Raw genomic sequence first — 13692 nt, 5'->3', positions numbered from 1 at the left:
CCCTGTCGCGCGACCTTGGGTTTTCTACTTGCTTTTTCCTTGCAAGTGGTTTGCGCTTGTGCGCGCGCGCGACGTGCGTGAATCCTGGGACAGCGGGACGAACCGCCGGGCACCACTTTCTGGAGCTTGGAGCCGTACTAGCGGCTTCGCGGCGACAACTACAGCGACAACGGCGGCCCCATCATCCAGTTTCACGGACGTTCATATGATTGCATGAGAAGAAGAGGGGATGATGCACGATTCTTGACGACCTGGGCGCTGCGTTGGTAGCAGATCACTTTTCCTTCCTTTGGCGGTCTATTCTGGGGAGAGCGCCTTAACGATTGAAGTGGTTCACCGACTTTGTCGCGGTCAGGTTTGCGACGGCACGGGCGTTCTTCTTTTGACCTCACGTTAGGACGGCAAACGTTGGTAGTGGTGGCAACGGACGCGAAGGACAGCAAGTACAGTGGGGGAGCTTTCGACTTGCGCTTGTTGCGCCCTGCGCGAGTGAGGCCGAATTCACAAGATGGACAGGAGGGACTCGCAGTCGCCGCCCAGCGACGGGCCCAATTACAGTGGCATCGACGCCGGCAGCAACAACAACAACAACAACAACAACGGCGCTGGCGGCAGTCTGCAACGGACGCAGAGCAAGGCCAAGAGCTTCATCACGGGGCTTTTCCGGCGGCGCAGCGATGCCGTGCAGCCGCTGGGCGACCAGGATCCCAACCAGGCACCCTCGGGGCGCAGGAGGGTCAGCGACGGCGATGCTGCGATGTTTGCAGGCGGTGGAGGAGGCAGTGGTAGCCGGCGGCGACGTCAACGCGAGAGTGACGATCCCGGACTCCGGGACGAGAGGCGGCGGAGGCGGCAGGAACAGCAGCAGGCGCAGCAGGCACAGTACGGTCAGGCCGAGCCTTCACGGCGCAGGACGAACCCTGACCTGTTGTCCCAGGGGTCATCCAGGCCTTCGACAGCGGCGGCAGAAACACAGAGTCCGGATGCTGGAGGCGATGTCCATCCCTATGGCAGTAATGGGAGGACAAGAGAGGACAAAGGCAAGGGACGGGCAGCCTCGAGGTCTGGAGACCTGCTCCAGCAGGATAACCAGCCACAGCACCACAGACAGCAGAGCCTGCACTCGCGAGATGGCTCCAACGGCAATGGGAGCATGCGAGCAGGCAAAGCGGTGGCGGCATCATCAGGTGGCGACTACTCGCGGCACCACACACAACAACAACAGCAGCAGCAGCAGCAGCAACCGCAACGCCGGCGGCTGGGGTCCTGGCCTCCATCGGGCATGTCGAGCACCGAGGAGCTGCGGCTAGGTGCCGCGATGGACCTGATTGCACGGGGCGTTCCAGCGTTCAAGGGTCACAAGAGGGCCATCCCCCACGCCCAGCCGGCAGACGCGTACTTTGCGCTGTACACGACGGCGGCCGGCAATCATGGCGAGGACAGTGATGCGGCAACGCTACACGACTCGATGACCGCCCTGTCGACGCTGAAGATTGTGACCACGACGGCTGGTGGTGGTGGTAGTGGGACAGGAGGATCAGTCGGGAATGGAGGCACCAGCGCAGAGAAGTCGAGCACCAGCACCACGATCTATCCCTGGGAGACTCTCGAGCAGCCTAGCATGGCGTTCGCATATGGCAAGAGGCCAGGCACCATCACGCTGAATCACTGGGTCAGCAAGAGCAGCTCCTTTCCCTCGGGCATACCTCTGCGTGATCCCGGCATGCCGCCGAGGGCCGTGGACCTGATTGTCATCCTCGACAGGCTAAAGGAACTCGAGCACGGGCTTGAGCGCGACGAGGAGCGAGACACCGAAGAGAACATGTACCGCTTGTATCGACGCTTTCTGAAAGACCCAGACGCCCGCACGACGAACCGGCCGCAGAAGAAGCCTGTCCCGACACAGATCATGGATCTCGTCATGGCGTTGAGCAGTACTGGCGTAGTCAGCAATGCATCACCACCCCCATCACGGCACGGGCGCGGACGGGGGGATGACAACAACGGGGACCCGGACCTCGAGCTTGGTAGGATCAATAGCAACGGCCGGTCCGCGCCCAGCAAGACCTGGGTCGACTTTACGAACCCGCGGAATCAGGTCGTCACCAAGTTTATCTACGACACTTCTCCCGAGAACTATGACACATGCACGAGGTTTTTCTATCAGCTCCTGCTTGGTCTCGAGCTTGAGCTGCGGATCAACAGCCCCCGCCACGAGGCGGGCGCAAAGGAGAGGCTGATGGCCCAGATCCCGCCGCGCATCCAGTACGACATGGCTCTCGCGAGGCGGTGGCGGGACAACATTCGCATCGAGCACTGGGGCCACTCGGCCGACGAGTTGAGGCTGCGGTGTAAGCTCAGGAAGAGGCAGGTCAAGATGCTCCGCCGTTTCGCTCAGATGATGAAGTGGCCGAATCTTGCAGACACGTTGGACGCGCTCAAGAAGAGCGACGAGGAAGGAACAACTGTTGGGATCAGCTCGCATGCCATGGCATTCTTCAGTGGCTTGATCTTGCCCGGGGTGAGTTTGCTCTTCTGGTGACGACTTGTCAATGATTCTTGTGCTGGCTACACCATTACTAACCAACAAGTCACGCAGCCTACCTTTCCCTTTCTGCTAATGAACGCATTGATTGATGTCGACCCGGACAAGGCAACTGATGAACTGGCACTTCTGACACACGTCCATCCGAATTGCGGCTTTCAGTATCGTAGCAGTTACACTTACTGGACTTCGACGTGCATCGTGGGTAAAGTGCTCGCTCCTACCTGCCACGAGGTTGCAGGCTGGGTCGGCCCAGCGAAGCCCACCAGTGATCTCGACCGGTCGCAGATCGCCCGCATCCGCACGAGGAGGCCGCGGGATCGCATGAACCCTCAAAACATTGCCGCGATGAGCGAAGACTCTGACCCACTGGGGCCTCCAGCCAAGATCTATCCTGTCGAGGAATACGAGCTGCACACACCCGATATTGAGGATGCCATGGACACTGTCCGCGTAGAGTTGCTTGGCTTGACGCCTGTTGCTGAACGCAAAGGCTCTGGGCCAACTGTCTTCGACGCTTCCATCCAGTTCGCGATCGACGGGTCGTCCTGGCCGCTGCGCCTCATGCATGATGTCTCGTTCATCCATGCCTGGCCATGCTCTGACGGACCTCATCCCCTGTACTTTGACTATGTGTTCAAAAGCGTCAAGGCAGATGAGGTTGTCGGCATTCGTGACTGGGGCAGGCGTGACAGCGGCATGGGCTTCAATAGTGTGGACGGGAGTGCTCGCTCAACACCCGTGGCTGGGCCTCGACCGGCAGTCAAGAAGGTAAGTCATTCTTCGAGTCCGGCGTCTCATTCTCGCATACAATCAGCTGACGGATGCTTCCAGGTGCGGATCCAGGAAGACGAGTCGGACCAGGTCTTGGTCATCGAGGCCTTTGGAGTCCGCGACAATGAGGTGCTTGCCCGTGCATGGTGCGCACACTGGGGGCTCTGCGCGATCGTGGCAGACCTGACGAAGACATGGTAAGAGCGCTTCTGGACCGAAGATGCCGACTTGGCCCTGCACCTCTGCTGACTTTTGAAACAACAGCATGGCGTGTGCCATCCGCGAGGCATATGCAGCGAGCCTGACAGTTGTCATTCTCGTCGAGGACCAACCTCACGGCACAGAGCGGTGATAAGGGAAGAAAGCGTGCAGCTGTAAGCTGCCGATCATGACGACGAGGCGGGTCGTTTGTTGAGGGTCCGGGGAGCCCGCCGGTGGAGCATGCGCGAGGAAGCGGCATGTGGTGCTGCTGGTGTCTGGGATTGATCTGCTTCATGTGACTTGGCTTGCGCTGCGTTATCTGTTTTCGCCCTGCTGAAGAAGGCAAGTCCGTTTGGCGTCGCGACGAAGCTACTTTTTCCCGCCTTGGATACCCAAACGAGTATGGAAATCTAGCAAGCCATAGCTGTTTAAACGATAAAACACAATCTACCACTATGCGTGTCCTCTTTGTGACCAGCTTCGGGTAACAACTGACCCAGGTGGCAATACCGGGATACCGGATTGAGACTGCAGACGTGAAAAGTGGCAAACCCACTCCGCTCCGCCGTGCCGTGCGGACCCTTGCTTATTCAACACGAGTGTCGTGGACGATACCTTGGCCAAGGGAACGATCAGGGCTATGAGCTGCAGTTGGTGTTGCCAGGCGGTGTGCATGTGCTTGGAGGAGCTCGACTTGTGATGCTGATCATCACGGGTTGCTGGACAGCTCGTTGTCTACCGCAGGCTGAGCTGTGATTCAGGTCATCGTCGTCAAAGCTCCAACAGGGGGTTCTGAAGAGGCTTATGATGGCCAGACCGCCCGTGATCAGAAGTGACGGGTGCCAGGGAGAGGAGTGAACGAATTCTGACCTTGAGACGACGACTTGCCTGGCTGCTCTTGCCAGGCGTGCCTGCCTGGAAAGTTTCTCTGATCCGCCGCTGTGTTCCTTGCCGTAAGGTACATGGTGTACGCAAACAGCGACCTCGGGGACCTCTCAAGGCCAGAAACGACCTTAACATTTCCCCCCCCAACTGTCAAGGTACTTAGTGAGCACCTGGGCAGCCGGAATTGCCATGCTGGGCGTCGAAAACCCACTCTTCAGACCCACGATCGGCATCATAAAGGAGGGGCGAATTCTCCACCACCGCAAGGGTCCCCGCCCTGCCTGTCCAGCGCCCAGCAGCCCGCGCGTCTCGAGACCAAAGTCCCCGCCGATGCCGCTGTAGTACAGTAGTACAGGCGCGGGGTGGTGCTTAGAGAGCAATCTTGAATGGTGTTGCGTCAGTCACTGCTGCACCGGACAAGCTCCGCAGTGTCCCTTGCAAGGTCGCGTCGCCCCCCCTCGACGCGGCAGCTGGCAGAGAGCTCCGATGGACCCTGGATTGGGGGTGGGTGCCCTTCAGAGAGCAAGGCGAGGAGCGGCGAGCAGATCACAAAAATCAATTCTTTTCTTGCGGGAAGCGGCGAATCGGGTTTGGCACTCAATGCAGCAAGCTCTACAACAGCTCGAGGACCCCTAAAAAAGAGCTTCTCCTCATTGACAGACGATCTTTTTTCGTCTTCTACCACTTCTTTTGCGGCTTCGCCCACCATATACTTTCTCTCTTGCCCACTTGCCCTCGCTCCGTGTTGCGTAAACGCAAACCTAGAAAAGACAGCAACAAGACAAAACTCTGACCGCGCAGTCTTGCGAGAACTGACTCCAGCTCCCGCCGCGAAAGCTGCCGTTCTAGAGGTCAGAATTAACTTTCAAGGGAGCTCTTATCTCGCCAATTGATATCCGCTGTGGCTCGGTAACCGCAGCAATCGTCCATCATGGCCGAGTAAGTCTAGTCAAACAGCCGTCATGCTCGTGTCTACTAAGGAGCTGGCGTGGACACGGAATGTCTCACTGGGAGCTTTCGATTGACTGATCGTCATTGTCTGAATACAGCACAAGGAACACAATCGTTCTCGAGAACAATGTACGTCATAGAGCCATAGAGCGCCGTTGCACCTCAACACTTCTCTCTTCGATTTCACCAATTCAGCAATTCTCTTCGCGGCACTTCATGCCCTGCCTTTGGACAAGATTACAAGAAACGCCATGGCTGACAACGGACTTCAGGAACACTTCATTGGAATTGACGTGGGGACGGGTTCTGCCCGTGCTTGTTTGATCGATCGGGACGGAGACATCAAAGCACTCCACTCAGAGCCGATCAAGCTGTGGCAGCCTCAGACCGGCTACTACGTGAGTGGCTCCCACAGTTTCTCTCCCGACCCTTTTGAGATCTATTGCTGACTGGCTGCCCTCTATAGGAACAATCGACCACGGACATCTGGTACTGCATCTGCCAGTGTGTACATGCCGTGGTGCACAAGTCCGGGGTGGACACATCTTTGATCAAGGGTATTGGTTTCGATGCGACTTGTTCCCTCTCGGTCTTCTCCGAGGACACCGACGAACCGATCTCCGTCACCGGTCCCGACTTCGAAAATGACGGAAACGACCGAAACGTCATCCTCTGGCTCGACCACCGGCCGGTCGAGGAGACCAACAAGATCAATGCCACTGGTCACAACTTGCTCCGTTACGTAGGCGGCAAGATGAGCATCGAGATGGAGATCCCCAAGGCCCTTTGGCTCAAGAACAACATGCCCAAGGAGCTGTGGGATCGTTGCAAGTTCTACGACCTCGGAGATGCCCTTACACATCTTGCCACGGGGAGCGAGACACGAAGCTTCTGCAGCACTGTCTGCAAGCAAGGTTTCGTGCCTATCGGCGTGGATGGGAGCGAGAAGGGATGGCAAGAAGACTTCTTCGAGATGATTGGCCTCAGTGATCTCGCAGAAGACAACTTCAGGCGAATGGGCGGCGTTCACGGCGTGGTAAGTGAGATTTGTGGGACGTGCTGGTGAGATCTCAGCTAACCATGGCATTCCTACAGAACGGAAAGTACTTGAGCGCTGGAGAGCTCGTCGGTCCCCTCTCTGAAAAGGCAGCCGCCCAGCTTGGCCTGCCCGCCGGCATCGCTGTCGGCAGCGGTGTTATCGACGCTTATGCCGGCTGGGTCGGAACCGTTGGTGCCAAGGTCGACAAACAGTACGGACATGCAGACGAGGATCACCCTTCAAACGACATGCACCAGGCTTTTACACGTCTAGCGGCCGTAGCCGGAACATCTACTTGCCATCTGGCGATGTCTGAGAAGCCGGTGTTCGTCAATGGCGTTTGGGGTCCTTACCGGGATGTACTCCTGCCAGACTTTTGGATGGCCGAGGGTGGCCAGTCAGCAACTGGAGAACTGCTGCGGCACGTCATCGAGACCCATCCCGCACACAAGGACATGTTGCCCTTGGCGGAGGCCACACAGATGAACATTTACGACTACCTCAACCTGCACATTCGCGAATTGGCTGAGAAGGCCGGTTCGCCAAACGTCTCACACCTCGCTCGCCACTTCTTCTTCTACGGAGATCTTTGGGGCAACCGGTCTCCAATTGCCGACCCTAACATGAAGGGCTCGGTGATTGGCCTGAGCCCCGACGCCAGTGTCGACGGTCTCGCATTGTACTACTATGCCACGATGGAGTTCATTGCCCTGCAGACACGTCAGATTGTCGAGTCAATGAACAAGTCGGGCCACTCCATCCAGACCATCTTCATGTCTGGGAGTCAATGCCAGAACGACCTGCTGATGGACCTGATTGCGACTGCGACTGGCATGCCGGTGCTCATTCCTCGATACGTGCACGCTGCGGTTGTGCACGGCGCGGCCATGCTTGGAGCCAAGGCCGCCAGCGCTGACCACGACGGCAACACGGAGCACCTCTGGAGCATCATGGACCGGATGAGCAAGCCCGGCCGGCTCGTGAAGCCAAGAAAGGACGCTCAGCAGAAGAAGCTCCTCGATGCCAAGTACGAGATTTTCCTGGAGCAGTGCCGCACGCAGCAGGAGTACCGTAGGAGGATTGACGAGGCGCTCGAGTAGAGAGTGCACACATGGTGTACAGGTTGAAACTTTGCTAGAGCTTGTCTAGATGAAACGATAAATTAATGAGAGATGCATGCATCTTTGACTGCGTCCCGTACAAAGTGTGCGATTGCGGCGGTACGTAAGTAGGAATGTTTGAATGCGGAACCTCGAAGGTCCAACTGCCCTGCTGCAATATGGACTGCCCAGTGACTTGCACATGTGGTGCCGGCTGGGTGGATCCCTGTGGCCCGTGCCTGAAATTGAAGAGAGTGCAGCTTAGCTGGAGCTGGTTGCCGCCTTGTTGATTGTTTTCTTCCAGCAAGAGCAGGCAAGCTTGGTCGCCCAATCGATAACTTTTTCTCTGGACTTGCTGGTCCACGACACGCAGAGCTGCCCTAGAGCTCACGTCACGATCGCGACTCCTCCTCCTGTCCTTCCCGAGTCGTACCCCTATCGCATCGCGTCCCTTTCACAGCCCTCAGCACCGAACGCGCGCGCATCATGTCGCTCTTTGGCGGCCAGGCGGCGAAGCCCGCAGGCTCCCTGTTCGGCTCAACACTCGGGGCCTCCACGACGACTCCCCAGCCATCGACTGGCGGCGGGCTCTTTGGTTCTGCTGCGACCACGACGAACAATCCCACGACGACTCCCGGCGCCACTTCATTATTCGGTCAATCGACACAGCAGCCCGCCGCGCAGACCTCGAGCCTCTTTGGCGGTGCTACCCAGACAAACAACGCTCAGCAATCGAGCAACCCTTTCGGCGGTCTGGCTCAACAGCAGCAGCAACAGCCGCAACAAACGACGAGCAGCCTGTTTGGTGCTCCTCAGCAGCAGCAGCAGCAACAGCCCCAGCAAGCGGCCAGCAGTCTGTTCGGTGGAGCCCAGCAGCAGCCGCCGCAGCAACAGGCGCAGCCCGGCGCGTCGATAACCGCGAATGCATTGCCCCAAGGAAACACCACTGGCTACTTTGACAGTCTGCTCGCCAAGAGCAAGAAGCAGGCAAATGGCGAGTCACCACTCGAGGACCTGCCCAGCCTTCACCTGGGCATGGGCGACCTGCGCCAGCGCCTGCGGCAGCTCGGAGCTCGCACCACAGATCCTCTCCAGGCCGGCAAGGGCCAGTACATGCTCGCGGCGTCTGGCGTCGACCCTGGCGCGGCAGTGAAGGACCTCAACTTCTTCCAAGCCCACACGGGAGCTCGTGTCGAGCGGCCCACGGCTGGCACCGGGCCGTCCGCCGTCGACGTCGATGCATATCTCGCAAACCTCCAGACCAAGACAACGCTGAACATGATTGCCGACGGCCTTGAGCGGTCGGCGAGGGACTTTGACAACTTCCTGGAGGACAACATCACCTCGGAATGGGAGGCACAGAGGATGCGCATCTATGAGCACTTCGGTATCAAGCCCGTCCAGGACGCTCCAGGAGCCAGCGTGGCCGAGCCTGCCGCAAAAGGTGGTTTCGGCACGTCGAGACGGACTGCTCGGGGTGGACGTGCCTCCACAGCCGGCGCAAAGGCCAGCACCTTTGGCCGATCGACACTCCAGAAGTCAGTGATTGGCACTCCCAGCAGGATCGGATCGCACCCAGAGTTTGGCGACGTCAAGGAGCAGAACGGTGGGAGCTCGACTCTCGGCAGTGCCTCCGTCACTGACGACCGCTTCCTCCGCGAGAAGCAATCCAAGCTCGCCGAGCGTGTCCGCCAGCTCAACCTTGCCCGCGTGGAAAAGGCGCCCTACCCCATTCTGCACGAGTTCGCGCATGTAGAGAGCACATCTGGCGACAGGCATGCTCAGCACATGGTTAATGCCTATCAGGCTGTCATTGCGATGGTCGGTGAAAATGCCGAGGCCGAAACCTTTGCTGGCGGGGCAACGGCCAAGGAACGTGCCTTCAAGGACTTGTACCTCGACGCCAACAGCAAGTCCGCCAACGCCGCTAGCATGCGCAAGACTATTCTCAATGGCGCGAACAGATTCCTCGAGCGCAAGTTCTACGAGAACGTCGAGGATCTCATCACCAAGTACCCCAAGGAGGCGAACCTTGGTGGTCGACCAGATGTCATCAACAAGATGAAGGCGTATGTGCGCCTGCGGCACGTGCGCAAGGATCTCGTTCCTGATGGCGCCGAGCTTCAGCAGGTTGAGGGCGAGTACATTTGGGCTTTGGTGTTCTACCTCCTGAGATCTGGTCATGTAGACGAGGCTGCAGAGTATGTCAAGACCCGTGCCAACACGTTCCGGGCCATTGATCGCACCTTCTCTTCCTATCTCCTGGAGTATGCTGCGAGCCCAGACCGGCGGCTACGCCGGCAGCTGCAGGAGAGGTGCAACAACGAGTACAGCCAGCGGTCACGCATGGCGCCCACAAACTCGATAGATCCATACCGGATGGCTTGCTACAAGATTGTTGGACGCTGCGAGGTCAACAACCGCAGCCTCGACGGTCTGAAGACAGACATTGACGACTGGATCTGGCTGCAGTTCAATCTCGCTCGGGAGAACGAGCGCACGATCGAGGTCGCGAGCGAATCCTACACCTTGCTTGACCTGCAGCTCAGCATACAGGAGATTGGCACTAAGCACTTCCCCAAGAGCCCCAGCGAGGACACGAACGGCACATTTGGCATGTTCTTCTTCATGCAGGTGCTCGCCGGTATGTTCGAGAAGGCCATTGCGTATCTGTATTCCTTCTCCTATGTCGATGCCATTCATTTTGCTATTGCTCTCGAATACTACGGGCTCTTGAGACCTGCCGACCCTTGGAGTGCGGCGAATGATCTCATGTCCTTCGATACCAGGGACAACCGCCAGATCAGCTTCGGCCGCATGCTGGGATACTACACACGAGACTTCCGGGCTGCGGACGTCAAATCGGCAGTCGACTACCTGGTCCTCATCTGCCTCAACGCCGACCTGGGTGGCGAGGCTGGCGCACAGCAGGCCGAACTCTGCCATGCTGCGCTGCGCGAGCTGGTGCTCGAGACGAGAGAGTTCAGCAAGCTTATCGGAGACATTCGTCCCGATGGCCAGCGTATCCCGGGCCTGATCCAGGAACGTGCTCCGCTCATCCACCTGCAAGCCGACGACGATTTCGTCCGCACTGTCACGCAGCAGGCGGCAAGGTTTGCCGACGAGAATGGTCGGACAACGGATGCCGTTCTGCTCTACCACCTCGCTGGTGACTACGACAGCGTAGTGACCATCATCAGCCGCGCGCTGAGCGAGGCCATCTCTCTGGACATTGGCGAGGACCCCATGCGTCTCATGCCTGTCAAGCCGAGGGCCGATGACAAGACTCCGGGAGTCCAGCCGGGCAGCAGCCTCAGCTTAGCCTCGATTGACGACCCTGTGCAGCTTGCGCAGACGATGGTCTCTATATACGAGCAGGATGCGATGTTCTACACCAAGATCGAGGAGCAGAACCGGACCTCGTGCCACATGTTGCTCGAGATGAGTGCCATTAAGAAATTGGTGGAAGCTGGCCACTGGAGCGAATGCATTGATGTGAGTAACAACACGGCCGCTCTATTCCAAAGACTACAGACTAATCACTATGCGATTATCACAGAAAATCCGGACACTGGACATTCTGCCTCTGGACGCTGGCGGTGACGCCAACAAGATCCGCAACGCTGCATCTAAGTTTTCGGCGCTCAGCCAGCCGGTGGCTGCCAACGTGCCCAACCTGTTGCTGTGGACTATCACCTGCTGCGTCCGCGAACGGGAGAGGCAAGCGAGCGGGCAGTACAGCGGCAACGACGGCACTGTGCGCATGATTATCCGCAAGCTCAAGCAAATGAGCATGGACTTGACAACGTACACGAGCCAGCTCAAGTACAGATTCCCGCCACACATCCATGAGGCACTGGCGAGAGCGTCTGCGGACTAGGCATTTGGGTGTGTCGGTGTATATTTACAGAGTCGAGATGTGCTCGACGCGATTGTGGAGCCCACGCCAGGACATGGGCAGATAGGAGAACCTGTACGGAGTAGCCAGAGAAGCGAGAATGAGAGAGAGGCAGAGGGATCCGTGCTCCCTACACGAGCCTGCCTGGCCCGAGCTCCATGCGTGTTTTCACGTTGGTGAGACAAGCAATGCTAATTATTGAAGAGACATGATGACCTCACTTTCCGTTGAGCTCGCCGGTTGGTGGGCCAGCCCTGTTGATATTGTTTGACAGCACCCATGACCGGGCCGGGGTACCTCCTGGCATGTGGCACAATTGTGCTGCATCTCTGCAGTACATTATCATGAGAGCCCAGTGATAACCCTGAGTCAAGCAAGTCGCCCCCATGTACGTTTGCGCATGGGGCTTGGTCCCTTGCGGGCGCCAGATGGGAAATCACATTGTCGCACAGCCGTCCGCCGCAAGGCCCAGATCTCGGCCGGCCGGCTCATGGTGAGACATTGGGCGGCACTGCTTGAGTTGGGGGCACAAACTCTGGAATTCTTTTGCGAAAAGTTCTTTGGGGGGTTTTCGTCGTGTTCCCTCTTCCCACTGCCTGCGCTGCCTGGCGGGGAGAGTCGGACGATAAGATGATTCCAGTGCCCTGGCTGTGTTTCTGATACGTGCTATCCATGGATGACATGCCATGCCCATGAGGGGAATGGGCGGAAATGACTTGGCCGCGCATGTTCCGCTGCCGAGACAGCAGTGGGACCTGGCATGCCTTGACGAGTGCAGGTCGATACGGGCATGGTTTGGGGTATTCGCCTTGTGAGGTTGGATGCAAAGCAACTGAGCTCTTTGCAGGTTGCATTGGGTTGTGAATTGGCATGTGTCCTTGCTGAATACTTGATAGTACTAGACCGTGAGGGACGACCGCAGCTCCACTGTGTGTGTATGCCGACGCCACCGGCCAGTGTCGGGGCGCCAAGCAGTCCGCCTCCGGAACGATCCCTGCGGGCACCAGAGAAGCTTCCAAGGTTCCCAGATTGCTGCTGGGCCATCGATCGGAGCTACAGCAGCTCCGGCCTAGCTTGAAAGCTTTGCAGCTGGTCACAGACGATGCGGTGTGACCACCGAGTCTCGTTTGAGCTGAGACGGAGCAACGAGGGACAGTGAGTGTCCTGAGGTGCCCAGAGTGCCAATACTCTTGCCCAGGTGCTGGGGCCATTTGCTCCTCCCACGCCGGTGACGATAGTTTGCGAGAGAAGCGCAGGTGGGATAGCCTGGGCACCCTGGTCTGGGCCCTCGTCGTTGTCAAACCTTGTCCCGCGATCCCCTGGCGAACCTCTGAGGCACAGCAGCGCTGTCTGCTCCTGCTCCCCTGGCTGGCTTCCCCAGATTCGCTCGCCATCCACCATCCACCCACCCTCCCGTCCAGTCTCCACTGCCAGGCCTCTCTTTTGATGGCACGCTACTGTTGCTTTTGACCCTCTCCTCACCATCCTCCTCCTCCTGCCGCCGCCGCCGGCTCCGCCACGACTTGCGCCCTGCTCGCGAGGCATCAACTCAGGGTCTCATATCCACCCGTAGTTCCTGCTTGAGCCTGTTCGCGCCCCGGCCCATCGAGACCAGAAGCACGCGACTCCTCGCAACCCACAGCGTGCTCGCCACTTCCACTGCCGCCCCAAGACGCCACCACGGCGACCCGCTGCCGGCCCGCGTCTGCTCGCCAATCTTTGGGTTGATAGAGAATCGCATCTTGTCGACAAGTCCGCTGCTCGGCCATATCAACAGCTGCCTCCGATCGTGCAGCCCTGTCCTGTCAAGGCCCCTCGCCCCGCGTTGACTCAGGCCATCGCTGGCCGCCCACCCGCGCTCTCTTGTCCGCCCTGCGCAATCAGTCTCCCTCGTCCCAGTTACATTGCTGTCGTGTCCAGCAAGCAAGCCAGGCAGCTAGACAGGCGGGTGTTGCCGCATCGTGACGGTCTTACAGCAAGGATCGCAAACTCAGCAGCTGCACGGTCGTCGACCAGGCCTGCCCCCTAATTTCAGCTTGGACTCTTGCCATCCAAGACTTATTCCTCAGCAGCAGCGCGACTTCTATCATCTGTGGCCTAATGTGGTCGGAGGGTTGTGCATTCCACTAGAATGCTGCTGTGGCGTTTGCGCTCCAAGCTTCGACGCGGACTTTCATGACTTGACTTTCCCTGGCTTTGGTTTTTTCCACTGCCGTCGTCGACTCTTAACCTGCGAGCATGCCTGTCCCGGCCGCCTCTCGCCCTCCAGGCGCCACTGCGATAGGCGCGCACTCGTCTC

At 58.5% G+C, this 13692-nt stretch overlaps 3 protein-coding genes across 3 annotated transcripts; 2 read left to right on the top strand and 1 right to left on the bottom strand.

The window, feature by feature from the left end:
• Positions 1 to 564: 564 nt before the first annotated feature.
• Positions 565 to 1290, bottom strand: B0I36DRAFT_310955 (uncharacterized protein). Its single transcript, XM_046152313.1, has one exon. The coding sequence runs from the start codon at positions 1275 to 1277 to the stop codon at positions 738 to 740; it is 540 nt and encodes a 179-aa protein (XP_046018599.1). The 5' UTR covers positions 1278 to 1290; the 3' UTR covers positions 565 to 737.
• On the top strand, positions 1176 to 4013 carry B0I36DRAFT_310954 (uncharacterized protein). The gene is made up of 4 exons (XM_046152312.1): positions 1176 to 2521; positions 2600 to 3316; positions 3380 to 3516; positions 3584 to 4013. Exons 1-4 carry the CDS (start codon positions 1283 to 1285, stop codon positions 3669 to 3671), a joined length of 2181 nt encoding a protein of 726 aa, XP_046018598.1. The 5' UTR covers positions 1176 to 1282; the 3' UTR covers positions 3672 to 4013.
• A 961-nt stretch (positions 4014 to 4974) lies between these two features.
• B0I36DRAFT_419631 (Nup93/Nic96-domain-containing protein) lies at positions 4975 to 11613 on the top strand. The gene is given in 9 exon segments (XM_046162136.1): positions 4975 to 5344; positions 5455 to 5485; positions 5629 to 5754; positions 5823 to 6392; positions 6452 to 7466; positions 7956 to 8348; positions 8433 to 9286; positions 9302 to 10990; positions 11055 to 11613. The coding sequence occupies 9 exon segments, from the start codon at positions 5337 to 5339 to the stop codon at positions 11373 to 11375; spliced, it is 5007 nt and encodes a 1668-aa protein (XP_046018597.1). The 5' UTR covers positions 4975 to 5336; the 3' UTR covers positions 11376 to 11613.
• Positions 11614 to 13692: the final 2079 nt, after the last annotated feature.

The sequence above is a fragment of the Microdochium trichocladiopsis genome, assembly GCF_020744255.1.
Source record: "Microdochium trichocladiopsis strain MPI-CAGE-CH-0230 chromosome Unknown B0I36scaffold_1, whole genome shotgun sequence".
NCBI lineage: Eukaryota > Fungi > Ascomycota > Sordariomycetes > Xylariales > Microdochiaceae > Microdochium > Microdochium trichocladiopsis.
The sequence above is the reverse complement of the archived record's forward strand: the minus strand, read 5'-3'. Positions and strand labels throughout refer to the sequence as shown.